At 39.7% G+C, this 14408-nt stretch overlaps 1 protein-coding gene across 4 annotated transcripts; it reads right to left on the bottom strand.

Annotated features, from left to right (window-relative positions):
• Positions 1-249: 249 nt before the first annotated feature.
• Positions 250-11353, bottom strand: LOC146567667 (uncharacterized). 4 transcript variants are annotated; one of them, XM_085287626.1, is made up of 4 exons: positions 10961-11353; positions 8700-8805; positions 4852-5616; positions 250-4082 (listed from the first exon to the last, which is right to left on the bottom strand). In XM_085287626.1, the coding sequence occupies exons 2-4, from the start codon at positions 8715-8717 to the stop codon at positions 3387-3389; spliced, it is 1479 nt and encodes a 492-aa protein (XP_085143752.1). In that variant the 5' UTR covers positions 8718-8805; positions 10961-11353; the 3' UTR covers positions 250-3386. The 4 variants fall into 4 exon arrangements, with proteins under 4 accessions (XP_085143752.1, XP_085143753.1, XP_085143755.1 ...); XM_085287627.1 differs by lacking the exon at positions 10961-11353 and adding an exon at positions 9755-10203; XM_085287629.1 differs by lacking the exon at positions 10961-11353 and adding an exon at positions 9713-10203 and having other exon boundaries at positions 250-4079.
• Positions 11354-14408: the final 3055 nt, after the last annotated feature.

The raw sequence follows: 14408 nt of genomic DNA on the forward strand, positions 1-14408 counted from the left end.
TTGTTCCTCTGGCACCAGTTCTCCAGATTCCTAATCTCCTTCAGGTAGGCCGTCTCGTTGTTATCAGAGATCAGGCCCACCACGACGGTGTCGTCAGCAAACTTGATGATGGTGGTGGAGCTGGTAGTGGCCACACAGTGGTGTTCTGTCTTTAACTTTGAAACCACTTCCCTTTTATTTTCACAAGCCATATGATACATGGTAATCCAAACAGTTATCATGACTGACATGAATTTTTAATAACTGCATATTGTATGCCAAAAACATTAAAGTAATCAGTTCATTAGTGATTCTATTATATATATACTGTAGGGTATTTACCTCAAGCTTTGATGTTGTAATTAAAATTAAATTGAGCACTTGATAAGAACCATATTTGACATTTATAAGATACTGAGCAGTAAGTACCAGAGTCAAAACTGCACGTAAGCTAATTTTGTGTATATTTTATTATTTATAGGATCAATAAAAACCTTTTTTTGTACTTTTATCTCCTCATGCAGCAAAACAAACTCAAATTTTAAAACAACAAAGACATTTATAGGACATTTCACATGAGTAAACTAGAACAGAAATGGCGCAGCACCGACTCCACTGACAAGAATCAGGAGGTTCTGACAGAATTCTGCTGCTATTTATTGCACAGTTTAAGTAAAATCAGAAGACCTAATACATAAATAAATAAATAACAACAATTCAAAGGAAGTCTCTGCAAATGCTGGCTGCCAGCTTCAGACAGGTGTTTTTTCACCTCCATTATTCAATGGGAGACATGGATATTTCAAAATCTGTTAAGTTCTGACAGGCAGTTAGCAAAGGTTCCACCTAGTGGAGAAAATACATATTGCTGTAACAATAAAGCTTTAGCACTAATTGTTACACTTCATATCCTTTATTACAAACAACTGTTTTTAGAATACTTACAGAATTAAGCGCTGCTATATGAACATGTACATGCTGCTAAAAGGTTTTGTTAAAGCAACATTTAGACAAGCCGCAAGTTAAGTGTTCATACACAGCTAGCAAAGCTTAACTGGTTGTGCTTTTGCCAAAACCAGAGACAACAAAAATGCATGCAGTCAATTTAATCCATGAAACGAAATAAAAAGTATGTACTAGGTTAACCAACTACATCTGCTGAGGTTCTGGAATCTCAAAGGCTTTAAGCACAAATATTTAAAATTAGGTACACTAGAATAAAGATGTGAAACACCAGTTTTTTGCAGGAAAAAAGTTTCTTGTTGTTAATTTTAAGTAATGTGTAAGTAAATTCAGAGAATGCATGAGTAACTTTAAGTGTTGCATAATTTTAGGTATTTTATCAGGATGGAGACAAATTTTACTCTGAGTAATTTTGATTTCTTGGTATGTAGCTTATAAATGTATAAGGTGACTATAAACATCTGATTATGTAAAACAAAGCCTCAGATTAGCATACAGTCTACATATTCATTTCTTTGAAGCATCCAGTACAACACGGTGTAAATGCAGCTGTTATCAGGAAGTAACTAGTTTACGGGGTAAATTTCATTGTCTGTACTTCTGGATCAAATCCTCAAAGCAAACATCACATCTGTAGTCTTTTTATTTACTTGATAATCCTAACAGTCCCGGTACTTTTCTAATACTTAGCTGAATACTTTAAAAGTTTAAAAATACTTGCTTGCACCAGACAGCACGTCTGAGGTCATAACTGATCTGATGGACTTTCTCGCAGTAACACTAAACAGGAGATTAAAGCTGAATTCTGTGAAGCCTGATCTTAAACTTTGAAAGTTTGACCCAATGGTCTGGCAGTTTTGTCACAGCAGTGTGCGCAGTGTTCATGTGTTGGTGTGTTTTTAGAGCACACGGCACTCTGAATGTTTTTCCACAAAGGTCAGCACAATAATGCTTACATCTGCAGTTTGCATTATTATTATTCAGTTCATGTGCAGTTACGGTGTTAACGTCATTTTAACGAGATTAACGCTAACAGCACTATTTTTTACATGATAAAAACTACCAAAGAACTTTCCACTCTGAGCACAACTTAAAGGTTTAACTCTAGCTTAGATAAGCTTATGCAAACTTAAGATGCTAATCTGACCAAAGGACTTGCAACATTGATGGCAGTTGAAAGGTTTCACTCCAGCGTGGATGATCTGATGTTCTCCTCACTTGGCACAGCTACATCTTTCACCACGGCTGTCTTCCTCTGCTTATCCACCACTACTATGTACATTCACAGCATAAGAGGCCATCCAGGTGGGTCTCTTTACATTGCTTTCACGTCCTTTTACGTCAACACCTTGCAGTCTAGTGGTCATAGCCAGAGTGCCAACACTTCTTATTAGCCTGCACCCACGTGCACTTCTGACCTGTAGTCAGTTGACTGAAGTAGGTGTACTGAAACAGATAGTGCTCAGAGTTGGAGCGGTACGAACAATACACCTGTCACTCCTCTGACTTGCTGCTTGACGGTGAAGGGAACTCTGGTGCGGTGTCGTGTTCTGGCGCATCAGAAACTGCTTGTCAAATAGAATTTACTACAGCACAGAGTAGGAGCGTCAAAACCAGAATGTGGTGTGAAGAAAAGGGGAGGCATAGATGCTCTGTATGTTTTGTTGTTCCCTGCATGTTTGATGAAAAAAGATGTCAAAGTACCAACTCCATCTGATGTCCCTTGATTTCCTCACTGTTTACAATCCAGTACAGTACAGTGAGCTTAGTAGAAAAGTCTTACAGATCCATTTCTTGGATGGTATTTGTTTGGTGATGGTTAATCCTCCTGCACTCTGCTTTATAATCCAACTGCAAATCCTTAGTATAATCCCATCTTCCAGGTGTGTCTGCTCTGCACAGAGTTCGGAGGAAGGACGATTGAATCTTCTCAAAACACTGATTATTGGATTATCTCCATGGATCCCTATCACTCACCCTCCCTCTATGAGCAAGTCTGAACATGCGAGTATACGTGCTGTGAGACTTACACTTCTTTTCAGTATTCACCACATGTTGAATATTCAAAATCAATGCAGAATTAGTTCTCAGTCATACAATATATCTATTACAACTTAACCCCATTTCTTCAAGTGGCTTTTCCTTCTGCAAGCCACCAATGCAAATAAGAATGTGTTCTTCAGCCTAATTAAATAATGGCTACACAGGCACGCTCACTGACTCACAAGAGGTATTTCTGCAACTTTATAACACAAGTACTACTACCACCAAATATTACTGTTTTGAAGGGAAGAGACTAAAATGTAACTGGGACATTTTGGAGCATGAAGAGCTTCTAGGAAAAATACTTGTTATATATATGCTGTATATGCAGATTCTTACATTTGAACTTTATTACTCACTGCAAGCCCAGAAACACTACCTCATCAGATCTAACTGTGATATTAGCTGACACCCTTTACAGGAGATTTCATCTGAACTCTGTGGAGCCTGATCTCAAGGCTTTTAAGTCCGTCCCTGCAACCAGAAGAGGAGATTTTCATCTCTTCGGATTCACTGTGACCAAATGATGGGAGTGATTTCAGCCCTGGATGATCATGTTGATGTTTGCACAGAGCAGATAATGAAGTGAATGTTTTTGCACATTGGTCACACTGAAACTGTTTATTTACAGCGTGGGATCGTTTGTGTCTGGAGTATGAACTGAGATTCTTGAAGCTTTTGTCACACTGGTCACAGCTGTAGTTTCCTTCAGTGTGTGTCTGTTCATGAAGTATACGGCTATTTGAATGAGAGAAGCTTTTGTCACAGTATGTGCACTTGTATGGTTTCTCTCCTGTGTGGACTCGTTTATGTGCTTTAAGCTGACCTGCAGTGGTGAAGGATGACCCACACTGGTCACAGACGTGCTTTTTAACCCCACTGTGAATGAGTTCATGGCGTTTTAATGCACTAGGTGTGGGGAAGCCTCTGCCACATTCTTTGCAGTAGTTCAACTTTTGTCCAGTATGTCCACGTTGATGTATTTTTAGATTCCTTTGATGATAGAACGTTTTTCCACAAAGGTCACAATGAAACTCTTTCCCACCACCACAGTGATGACAGGGTTGAGAACTGGATCCATCTGTGTCGCTCTCCTTCTAAACAAAGACACAAAGAGAGTGTAAGTCAGTCCTTCAACATTTTTATCCTGAATGTCACTTAAAAAAAAGAAAGAAAGAAAAGAGTCCCTACATCATTTTTATGGTTTCAATTATAACATTTAGGTTATGTTACAGATCACTACCAAAACTGGAGACTCCTCAGCTTCCTGGCACTGGTACCCTCATTCACTGGCGATGCCACCGGGGTCAACAGAACAACTGAACTTTCAAGCAAATTGCCCAATCCTATACCATGATAATAACAATATAATAATACAGTGGTACCACAACAAGTAACAGTAATTCCACAATAACATCACTCTAATACTGACACAATTCTGCAGCAATACAGCAATAAGGCAAAAATAGATCTGACTGCTGGGTCCACCTGACAAGAAGGACAGGAATATGGTACTGTTGAAATCCTACTACACATACAGACACATAAATTCAATCCATTGCATCCTTAAACAACAGTCTATATAACCGGCAACAAGTCAGACTCACTCCCGATGGGTGTTGGACTCGCTGCCCTTTGTCACAAATTCTACCAGTAGTAATAGTAGACATAACGATGACCAGTACTACAAAATGCAATTTTTATTTCAAAAAATGTAAGCAAATTCACAACTGAAACTAAATTGGATGATTCAACCAGTGTCCCATTGAAATGTAGTAGAATTACTAACATGCAAACACAATTGAATAAGCCGAGTTGTTCCAAACAGTCAGGCTAAAATGACAAGATAACAATATAAATACATACCTCACAGTAACTGCACTTGTAGAGTCTCTTTCTGGTGTGGATCTGTTGGTGTTCTTTCAGGGAATGTGGATATTTAAAAGCCTTCTCACACAGGTCACATTTATAGGATCTCTCTTCGGTGTGGGTAATTTTGTGGATTTGTAAGTTTGCATATGTTGTAAACCATTTGTCACACTGATCACAGCAGTACACATCCTCTCCAGTGTGAATGCGTTGGTGTTTATTTCGGCGTCCAAGGTTGTTAAAGGTTTTCCCACAAAAGTCACAGCTGTACGCCTTAATTCCAGAGTGGGAAACTTGATGAGTCTGTAAGGCATCGTTGCGAGTATAAGATTTACCGCACTGATCACACTTGTAAGCCTTAACTCCACTGTGGATGAGTTGGTGATTTTTTAGCCCACTCTTCTGTCTAAAAGGTTTTCCACACAAGTCACAGCTGAATGGTTTCTCTCCAGTGTGGATGAGCGTATGACTATTTAGGTTATTCTTTAGAGTAAAACACTTTCCACACAGGTTACACTTGAATGGTTTAACTCCACTGTGAATGCGTTTGTGTGTCTTTAAGGTATTCCTCAAACTAAAAGATTTTCCACACAAGTCACAGCTGAACGGTCTCTCTCCAGTGTGGATGACTTGATGTCTTCTTAGGTTAGACTTTACAGTAAAATCCTTCCCACACTCCTCACAGCTGTATGTTTTCTCTCTCTTTCTTCTGTGAGGTTTGTCGGCTTCCTGAGAGCGCTGACTTCTCGCTCCATGTTGGTCCTGCAGTGACAGAGATACAAACAGAGGCAGTGAGTGAAATGCAGTCATGGAACAAACCGAAACTTCAAACTAGTTTTAAACCTGAAGGTTGAAACAAAATCAAGGCTGTCAAAAACAATGTTTACAGTAAGGCAAGGTTCAGTACAGATGAGAATTCAAGCAGAAATTCTGTGAACTATTTGAATATCTTTCAGAGATTGTCATGGTCATATATCAAATCAAATCAAATCACTTTTATTGTCACATCACATGTGCAGGTACACTGGTACAGTACATGTGAGTGAAATTCTTGTGTGCGAGCTTTACAAGCAACAGAGGTGTGCAAAAATACAATAACATAAGAACAAGCAAAATATAAGAATGGCTAAATCTGAGAGTTATATGAATAAATATATGTACAATATAAGAGTGTATGCATATTACCGAATGTGTATACTAAATATGTATGTCTATGTGTGTGTATACATATTTTACAAATTAAATAGAGTAAAACAATAAAATATATAAAATATACAGTGGTTGGTAGTTGACATGTGCAAAACAAGTGGCATTTATATACAGTATGGCGTGCATAATGTTGAAGTTCCAGTAGTGAAGGTGAGGTGTCTATGAAGTGTTCAGCAGTCTGATGGCCTGGTGGAAGAAGCTGTCTCTCAGTCTGCTGGTACGGGACCGGATGCTGCAGAACCTCCTTCCTGATGGAAGCAGTCTGAACAGTTTATGGCTGGGGTGACTGGAGTCCTTGATGATCCTCCCCGCTTTCCTCAGGCACCGCTTCCTGTAGATGTCCTGGAGGGAGGGAAGCTCACCTCCGATTATCCGTTCAGAGCACCGCACTACTCTCTGGAGAGCTTTGCGGTTGTAGGTGGTGCTGTTGTCATACCAGGTGGTGATGCATCCAGTGAGGATGCTCTCAATGTGGGCGACCATGGCTCAGGGGTTGGGAAGCGTATCTGTCGCCGGTTCAATCCCCGGGCTCTCCGTCCTGGTCGTTGTGTCCTTGGGCAAGACACTTTACCCTACCGCCTACTGGTGTTGGCCAGAGGGGCCGATGGCGCGATATGGCAGCCTCACTTCTGTCAGTCTGCCCCAGGGCAGCTGTGGCTACAACCGTAGCTTGTGTGTGAATGTGAGAGTGAATGAATAGTGGCATTGTAAAGCGCTTTGGGTGCCTTGAAAAGCGCTATATAAATCCAGTCCATTATTAATGGCACAGTGATAGAAGGTCCTGAGGATGCGGGGGCTCATGCCGAATCTTTTCAGTCTCCTGAGAAAGAAGAGGTGCTGCTGCGCCTTCTTCACTGTTTTGTTTGTGTGTACTGACCACGTAAGATCCTCAGCCAGATGTACACCAAGGAAGCAGAAGCTGCTCACTCTCTCCACAGCAGCGCCGTTGATGGTGATGGGGGTGTGTACTTCTCTGCACCTCCGGAAGTCCACTATCAACTCCTTTGTCTTTGCGACGTTGAGGGTGAGATGGTTGTCTTGACATCAGTGGGTCAGGGCGCTGACCTCCTCCCTGTAAGCCGTCTCATCACCGTTGGTGATAAGACCCACCACTGTAGTGTCGTCCGCAAACTTCACAATGATGTTGGAGCTGTTAGTGGCTGTGCAGTCGTAGGTGTAGAGTGAGTACAGGAGAGGGCTCAGTACACACCCCTGTGGTGCACCAGTGTTCAGTGTGATGGGGGATGAGGTGATGCTGCCCAGTCTGACCACTTGGCGTCTGTCAGACAGGAAGCTATGGATCCAGCTGCAGAGGGAGCTGCTCAGTCCTAGATCCTGCAGTTTCCTGTCCAGCTTCGAGGGAACGATGGTATATCAGGATTGTGATGCATTAGATGAGCCCAGTGAAATATAGAGCATTCCCAGAGTATTTTAATTTAACAAAACACCAGCACTTGGTGTCCCTGTATCAATTTACTCACGCAGATTTGACTGCAGTTGCCATGTAACTACAGCAACAACTGTGACTGGCCTCTCTAGTACAGTTAATTCACGGTCTCAATATAAGAAATGTTAATCTCGGCATCAATAAAAGGACACATTCGTTGAGAAAAGTACTGAACACACGGGAATGTCCAAAGAAGACAAATATCGTTTCTCCTAAAAATAATGGCCACAACAAACAGGATACAGGAGGGGGATAAAACACCAGGACAGCCACAAACATAAATGCTGGCAACAACGTAGACTGCTTATGTAGAGCTTATAATTTAACATACGAAGATTGACCACATAAGTCTAAGTCAGCCAACACTCTGTCATGTTGGAAATAACTCTTTATTTTTCAGTATATTTTTCAGTAAGCAGATAGTGACAAACATGCCTGCTGCGCCCAAACTTTAAAGAGCCACTTTACATCATTTCTGCCAATAAACAACAAAGCAGTCTCTCCATGGTATTTCTCATTCAACGGACAGAGAGCACAAAGACGACTGCCACCAGCTGCAGTGAGTCTGTTGACCCACAGAAAAGTGAGATACTTTCCATGTGGAGGGGCGTGGCCTGCAGTGCCGTGCAGGGAAGGCAGACGCACCTGCACGGCATCCGTAATCACGCCCGCCGACTTAAATATTGTACTGGGTCATGTGGTTGTGGTAATGTTGAGCTGGCAGCGGAAGAGCTGCAGCTCTGTGTGCATTGTGAACAGCAACCATGTGTGTGCTAATAAAGAATGCTGTAAAGCATGGTAATGTCACCGGGTCTGCACGGCAGACCCAGGACTGGGCCAGCAGAGGGAGGGGCCGGTGCAAATGGTGGCCGACCTAGTGTCACCAGTGACTTCAACATGATCTCCTTTTATCTAAATTACATATGAGCAAAAATGCAGGACAAGAGAGCCATACTTAAAAAATGCTTTAAAAATTATTGTTTAATTGATTGATGTTTTTGTTCCCGTTTCTTAGTCTGATCTTTTTTCTTGTTTTAATTTCAGAGATTCTCTATGTGTGAATATACTGAGGTTGAGAAAGAATAACAACACTAAGCCTGATGTTACCTGAGACCGTAATAAAACCAACAGCAGCCGATAAAGTGCACATAGTTATATCACTGTAGCTTAGCAGTGATATTGTGCTGACCTTCTGTGTTGAGCTCATTGTTTCCTCTGTAGTGGCCGACCTGAGTACAGGTGGGTGAAAATGTTCTTCTGCTGCTCCGTCAGACTCTTCTCCTCCTGCTGAACAGCTGGGATACAGAACAGATCTTTGTTAGGCAACCATTTTGATCCTTGAAAAAAAAAAAAAGAACCTACGCAAATTAACATTAAGAAGATTGACTTGTTCCAGCAGCTGCAGGATGGTTTCTGCAGGCTGAAGAACAGCAGTCACTGCAGGAATTAACATCTGCACATTGATTGTCTATTAGAGGAACAAAGTGAATGCAGACACACACAGACTCTCTCCAAACCCGCAGAATAAAAGCTGTCCAGCTCTGTGTGTCCATCAAAATGTTTTTTACAAATCCTGCTGGAATCAATGTTGTTACAGCTGCAGTCAAAGCAAGATGGAAATATTTGAGAAGGAAATGTTTAATCCAATCAAACCAAAAGTCTTAACAGGTAAACACAGAATAACTGCAGTTTGGTTCCCCATTATAGCTTCAGAATTGACGTTTGTGACAGCAGGTGCACAAACAAGCTGATCAATTTATCCCTACCAAGTTAAAACAAACTATTCTAAAATAATTAAAGAGTGAGGATGTCAAAGTTATTGAGAGAAAATAAATTTCTCTTCCCCTTCCTCTTTAAGTAAAAGAAGCAAACTTCAAAAGTCATATATGAGATCTGCCCAACTGATCACACAACTGAAGTGTAATCTGGACGTGAACGAATGTGTATTTTGTGAAAACAAACCTGAAAGCCTGAATCACTTCTGGCTGCAGTCCAGTGGGATTCAGTTACCACGCTTAATGACCTCGTGAAAACCAGCCTATTATTTTACGTGTTTAGTAGCCATATACATGTAGAAACGTGTCTGTACAGCAATACCACATAACCTGTGCTATATTTTATAATCTAAGCATCTAAGTCTTTAAAAGGAATAAAAAAAAAAAGAGATGAGAGTGTTTATGATAACACATTTCTCCTACTTGCCTCCACACAATGAGCCGTACATAACGATGTAGATGCGCAGACCTTTTTAGAGTCGACCTTTAAAAAGAGCTGCAGTGATCGCGGTCAGCGCTCCTTTTGTCTCCTCCGCTCCTCAGTTTGTTCTCCTTCAGCGTGTAAACCATAAACGGCAGGAGACCTGCAGCAGTGAGCAGCGTCCAGCTTCCGAAGCGTGGATCGCGACACCCAGGTCACGTGACCAGGACTTAAACCTTTGGCGTAATCAAGTCAAAATGATGGAGCTATATAAATATATAAATATATTTGAACGGCTACTGTCACATGACAGAAAGCGAGAGACAAAGAGTGGTGAGCTCCATTGACTCCCATCAGCAGAGAGAGGGGGAGAGAGCCACACACTGCGCTGTGAATTCATTCAAATCTCTCAATAAACGCGCCTCTGCTTTTAAACAACACGGGATGAAATCTTCAGCTCGGGCTCCATCCGCTCTTTTTTTCTACTTTCACCTGAAAAGAAATTGCCGAATCGTTTGACGTCATTGTCACGCTAACCCGTTACCCACGCGCTGCGCAGCCGTGACGATATGCGCTTCCGGTGTGAATATATCATAAACAAATCCACAGCAGAGTGAAGTACAGGAAGGTTTCCTTGTGTTCAGAGGCTGCTGAGCAGAGGAGGATTTAAAGATGTGCGTGAAATTGACGATCTGTCAGAATTATCTAGGCCAGCGTCTGGCTTTTATTGGCAGTGTGTAGAACAAACCCGATGACACGAACTGACAGAAAGCTAAAAGTCAACCAAACACATGCAACGTTGCAAAACCAGCTGTAAACCTGTGTGCTTATCACAGTAAACACAGCATCCTTTCTCTGTGTGTTTCGCATCATAAACTGACTTCTAAATAGATTTATTCTGAGCAACACAAACGATAAAAGATGGAATATTTTGCTGAAGCACAAAGTTTTCTGTCTTTAACCGTCTCAGTATTTTTCTTTCCTTGTTTTGCGGGATTTCTCCAAAACGTGTAGACCGCAGCTACTGACAGTCTGGTATAATAAGTAGTTTGTTGGGGTTGTGCAGGGCTCGTCTGCGTCACTCAGCAGCATCCATCAACATGTAATGGTAGCCGAAATGGCCAGTAGGTGTCAATGCGGGGATGGGTTTCTGATTATTTCAGACGGGTCGGATGTTGCAGTGTTTCACGCTTTGCACATTCAGGATCTACCCAAGACTAACCGAACTGACATTAAAGTTTGCTCAGTTCTTACCCTACAACCCACAAACCGAGAGAAGGGGTGAAGCTGGAAGCAGGGAGCAGAAACCCACGTGGTTATCTGTAGACCCATCCCATTTCCGGCGTATTCCACCGGACACGAAGCCAATAGCGCAGACAGGGCAGCACGAGAGTTGAGGGCAAGCACCAGAAAGAAGTCCCTCCTATCTCCTTTTCCTGATCACTTTACCTTAACACGGATGAAAAACGTCATGACGTGAAGGAAAGATGCGAAGATAGATAGATAGATAGATAGATAGATAGATAGATAGATAGATAGATAGATAGATAGATAGATAGATAGATAGATAGATAGATAGAGCCTCGCTACATGCTTCCTAACCGCGGCGGGGGATTGTCTGACCGGCTGGAGCGGCATCTAATAACAGACTCGCAAAATAAAGCAAAATAAAAACAAACCAACAAACACGAAAACACCAGACATTATGATACAGACTTATAATTTACACCGATGTTTTTTTTTTAATTCTATACACGTTAAGTGAGCGCGAGAGCCCTCGGTGCGCTTGCTTGTTGCTGAAGTCAAAGTAAACTTTATTGTCATCTCCGCTACATACAGAGAAACGAGACGACGAGGCTCCAGTTACAACAATGCAAGTAAACAAACAATAAATATAAGAAGAGTAAGAAAATAAATATACACATTAGGACTCGGGGTAAAGGATCAATAACAATTTAAAATGTATAATTTACAGTTTGATGATTTAAAGTCTCACACACAACCTGTTGAAGGGGGAGGGAGACCCGCTGCTTCCAGATAGAGCACATTTCATTCATAATGTTGTAAATGTAAGTCCATTATGTATTCATGATTTGCTCCTGGATTGTGCGAAGTCCCAGAAATAAACCTTAGACAAAGTGAATCTGTGAACTAAGGTGTAGGTCTGTTAGGTTATGTTGTGGTGATCCTCGTGTTGGGGGATTTGTGTTCATACTGGAGTGCAAAATTAAAACCAATGGAAGATGGAAAACCAACAACTTCCCACTACGATGAATCAAGGTTTGACCACATTGTTTTTGGAGCCAAATAAGGACCTCTTAATGATTGATAATTGAAGACCAAATAGTTTATTGATGATTTATATGATGATTATAAAATATTTGCTCTAATTTTAGCTAACAGACTTAAGATGGTTGTTGACTCGTTATTTATGAAACACAATCTGGCTTTATGCCCAAAAGACATATAACAATATCAGATTGGTTTTAGATATTCTGGATTATTCTGACCTAATAAATAGCAGTGGTTTCATATTATTTTTAGAGTTCTACAAGGCCTTCGACACGGTGAAGCATGAATTTATATTTCAAGCTCTAGATAGATATGGTTTTGGTACTTACTTTCTACGTTGATTAAAGCATTATAACAATAACAGCAGTGTCAAATTAACAAACAGTACTTCACCCAGATTTAACATACAAAGAGGGAAAAGACGAGGCTGTCCCAAAACAGGTGCCTGTACCTGTTTTAGTTAATTGCCCAACTATTGTTTAACCATATGAAGTCAAGCAATGTAAAAGGTATATCGCTAATTGGCAAAGATTTACACATAACACAGGTAGCTGATGACACTACATTATTCCTAAAAGATGAGTATCAAATTTCTATTGCTATTGAAACAATCTCCACATTTCTTAAAGTTTCTGGATTGTACTTGAATATTCCTAAATGTGAACTTATGGCAATAAAAGAATGTTCAAAAACAGCTTTGTGTAACCTTCCAATAAAACAAGAAGTTTGTTATTTAGGTATTTGAATAACCAAAAACCAGGAAAGAAGAATTGATCAAAATTATATCTAATTCTAGTGAAACTCAAACACAGATTTACTCTGTGGCTCTTAAGAGATTTATCATTAAAAGGCAGAGTATTAAAAACTAAAGCAGATGGCATCTCTCATCCTACATACGCTGCATTGGCATTGCACCTTGATAATAAACTCATAAAAGAGGTTGATAAGTTACTTTTCAACTTTATTTGGAAAAATAGGACACACTACATTTAAAAAAACAGTTCTTATGAACTCCTGTGTCAACGGAGGACTTAATATGTTAGATTTTAACACTCTAAATAACACATTCAAAATAAATTGGTTAAAAAAATCTAATTACTAATCCTACATCCATTTAGATACTATATCATGTTTTCTAAGTTAGGTGGCACTGATTTTTTCCTTACTTGTAATTTTAATATTCATAAAATCCCCATAAAAACCTCTGTTTTTCATCGCCAAGCTTTTTTTTTTTTAACATGGACTCTTATATAGAAGCAGAACTTTAGTCCACACAGTTATTATATGTAGAATAACAAGGATATCTTATATAAAAGAAAATCTCTCTTCTTAGGGAGTTGGTTTAGGAATAATATTGTTTTAGTCGACCAATTATTCAATTCCAATGGTATGCTTTTTTCCTATAAAACATTTTGTCTATATTTAATAATTTAGCTGTAAATCGTGATGATTATACAAAAACATTTGGCTCAAAACCATCACAGGTTTGTATGCTTTTTAAGAATAAACCTAACATCACTTCATTCCACAGGCCGTTGGCATCTTTATTATAAACTTTCGTTGGAAGATGTGCTTTTCTAAGAATTCTAAAAACAACAACAAATCTATCAGATCTTTATTTCAGGATAGTATAACCACAGAACCGTATGTAATTTTTTTTCTGGAACCGGTTGCCTGTCGATATTATGTGGAACGAAGTTTGGAAGACGAAGTTTTTAATTACCAACAAAGGTAAAGACATTTATTATAAATTAATACACAGAATTTACCCATCTAAAGATTATCTTCACAGCAAATTCAAATTAGACATTGATGCAAACTGCAGATTTTGTCAAAAGTGCAAGGAATCTACTATGCAGCTTTTTTGGTTTTGTAACCTTGTGCAAGACTTTTGGCCGAGATTATGTGTTTTTATCTCAGAAAATGTATTTAAAGGATTTGTACTGTTTTGGAACTATGTATTATTTGGTCTACAAAAACACCAAAGACATTTCAACATTGACAACAACAGATGTGTGATTAACTTGTTAATCTTAATGGCTAAATGTCATATTCACAAATCCAAACGTTTTGGAAGACATCCCTCTTTTTATGTATTTTCCTATGAGCTTGTGCAATATCTTAATTCAATTAAGAACTCTACTAACCCAAAAGCTATAAAAACTATGGTTGTGTGTAAAAAAAATGAAGATCCTTCAATCACTTTACTCTTTGCTTTGATCAGTTAAACTTTTCCCCCTAGCAGGTTCCCCCTGTAGGTTCTGAATAATGTTTATTTGTTTGTTTATTGTATACATTTTTTGGTAAGCATAACACCTATAATATAGTACTGTTTAACTCTAGTTTGTATTGTACTGATGTTTAAATAAAGGTTTGTAAAAAAAAAAGAAGAAGAAGAAGCAGCAGGGGG

This window comes from Mchenga conophoros, linkage group LG9 (assembly GCF_057382185.1).
Source record: "Mchenga conophoros isolate Kocher_MC1m ecotype Shallow Benthic linkage group LG9, M_conophoros_male_GT1.1, whole genome shotgun sequence".
NCBI lineage: Eukaryota > Metazoa > Chordata > Actinopteri > Cichliformes > Cichlidae > Mchenga > Mchenga conophoros.

What these genes read in the sequence shown, in the direction of transcription:
- LOC146567667 (XM_085287626.1), bottom strand. An exon ending in ACAAGTGCAGTTACTGTGAG is followed by an intron (nt 4,083 to 4,851) that starts GTATGTATTTAT and finishes GTCTTTGTTTAG; the next exon opens with AAGGAGAGCGACACAGATGG.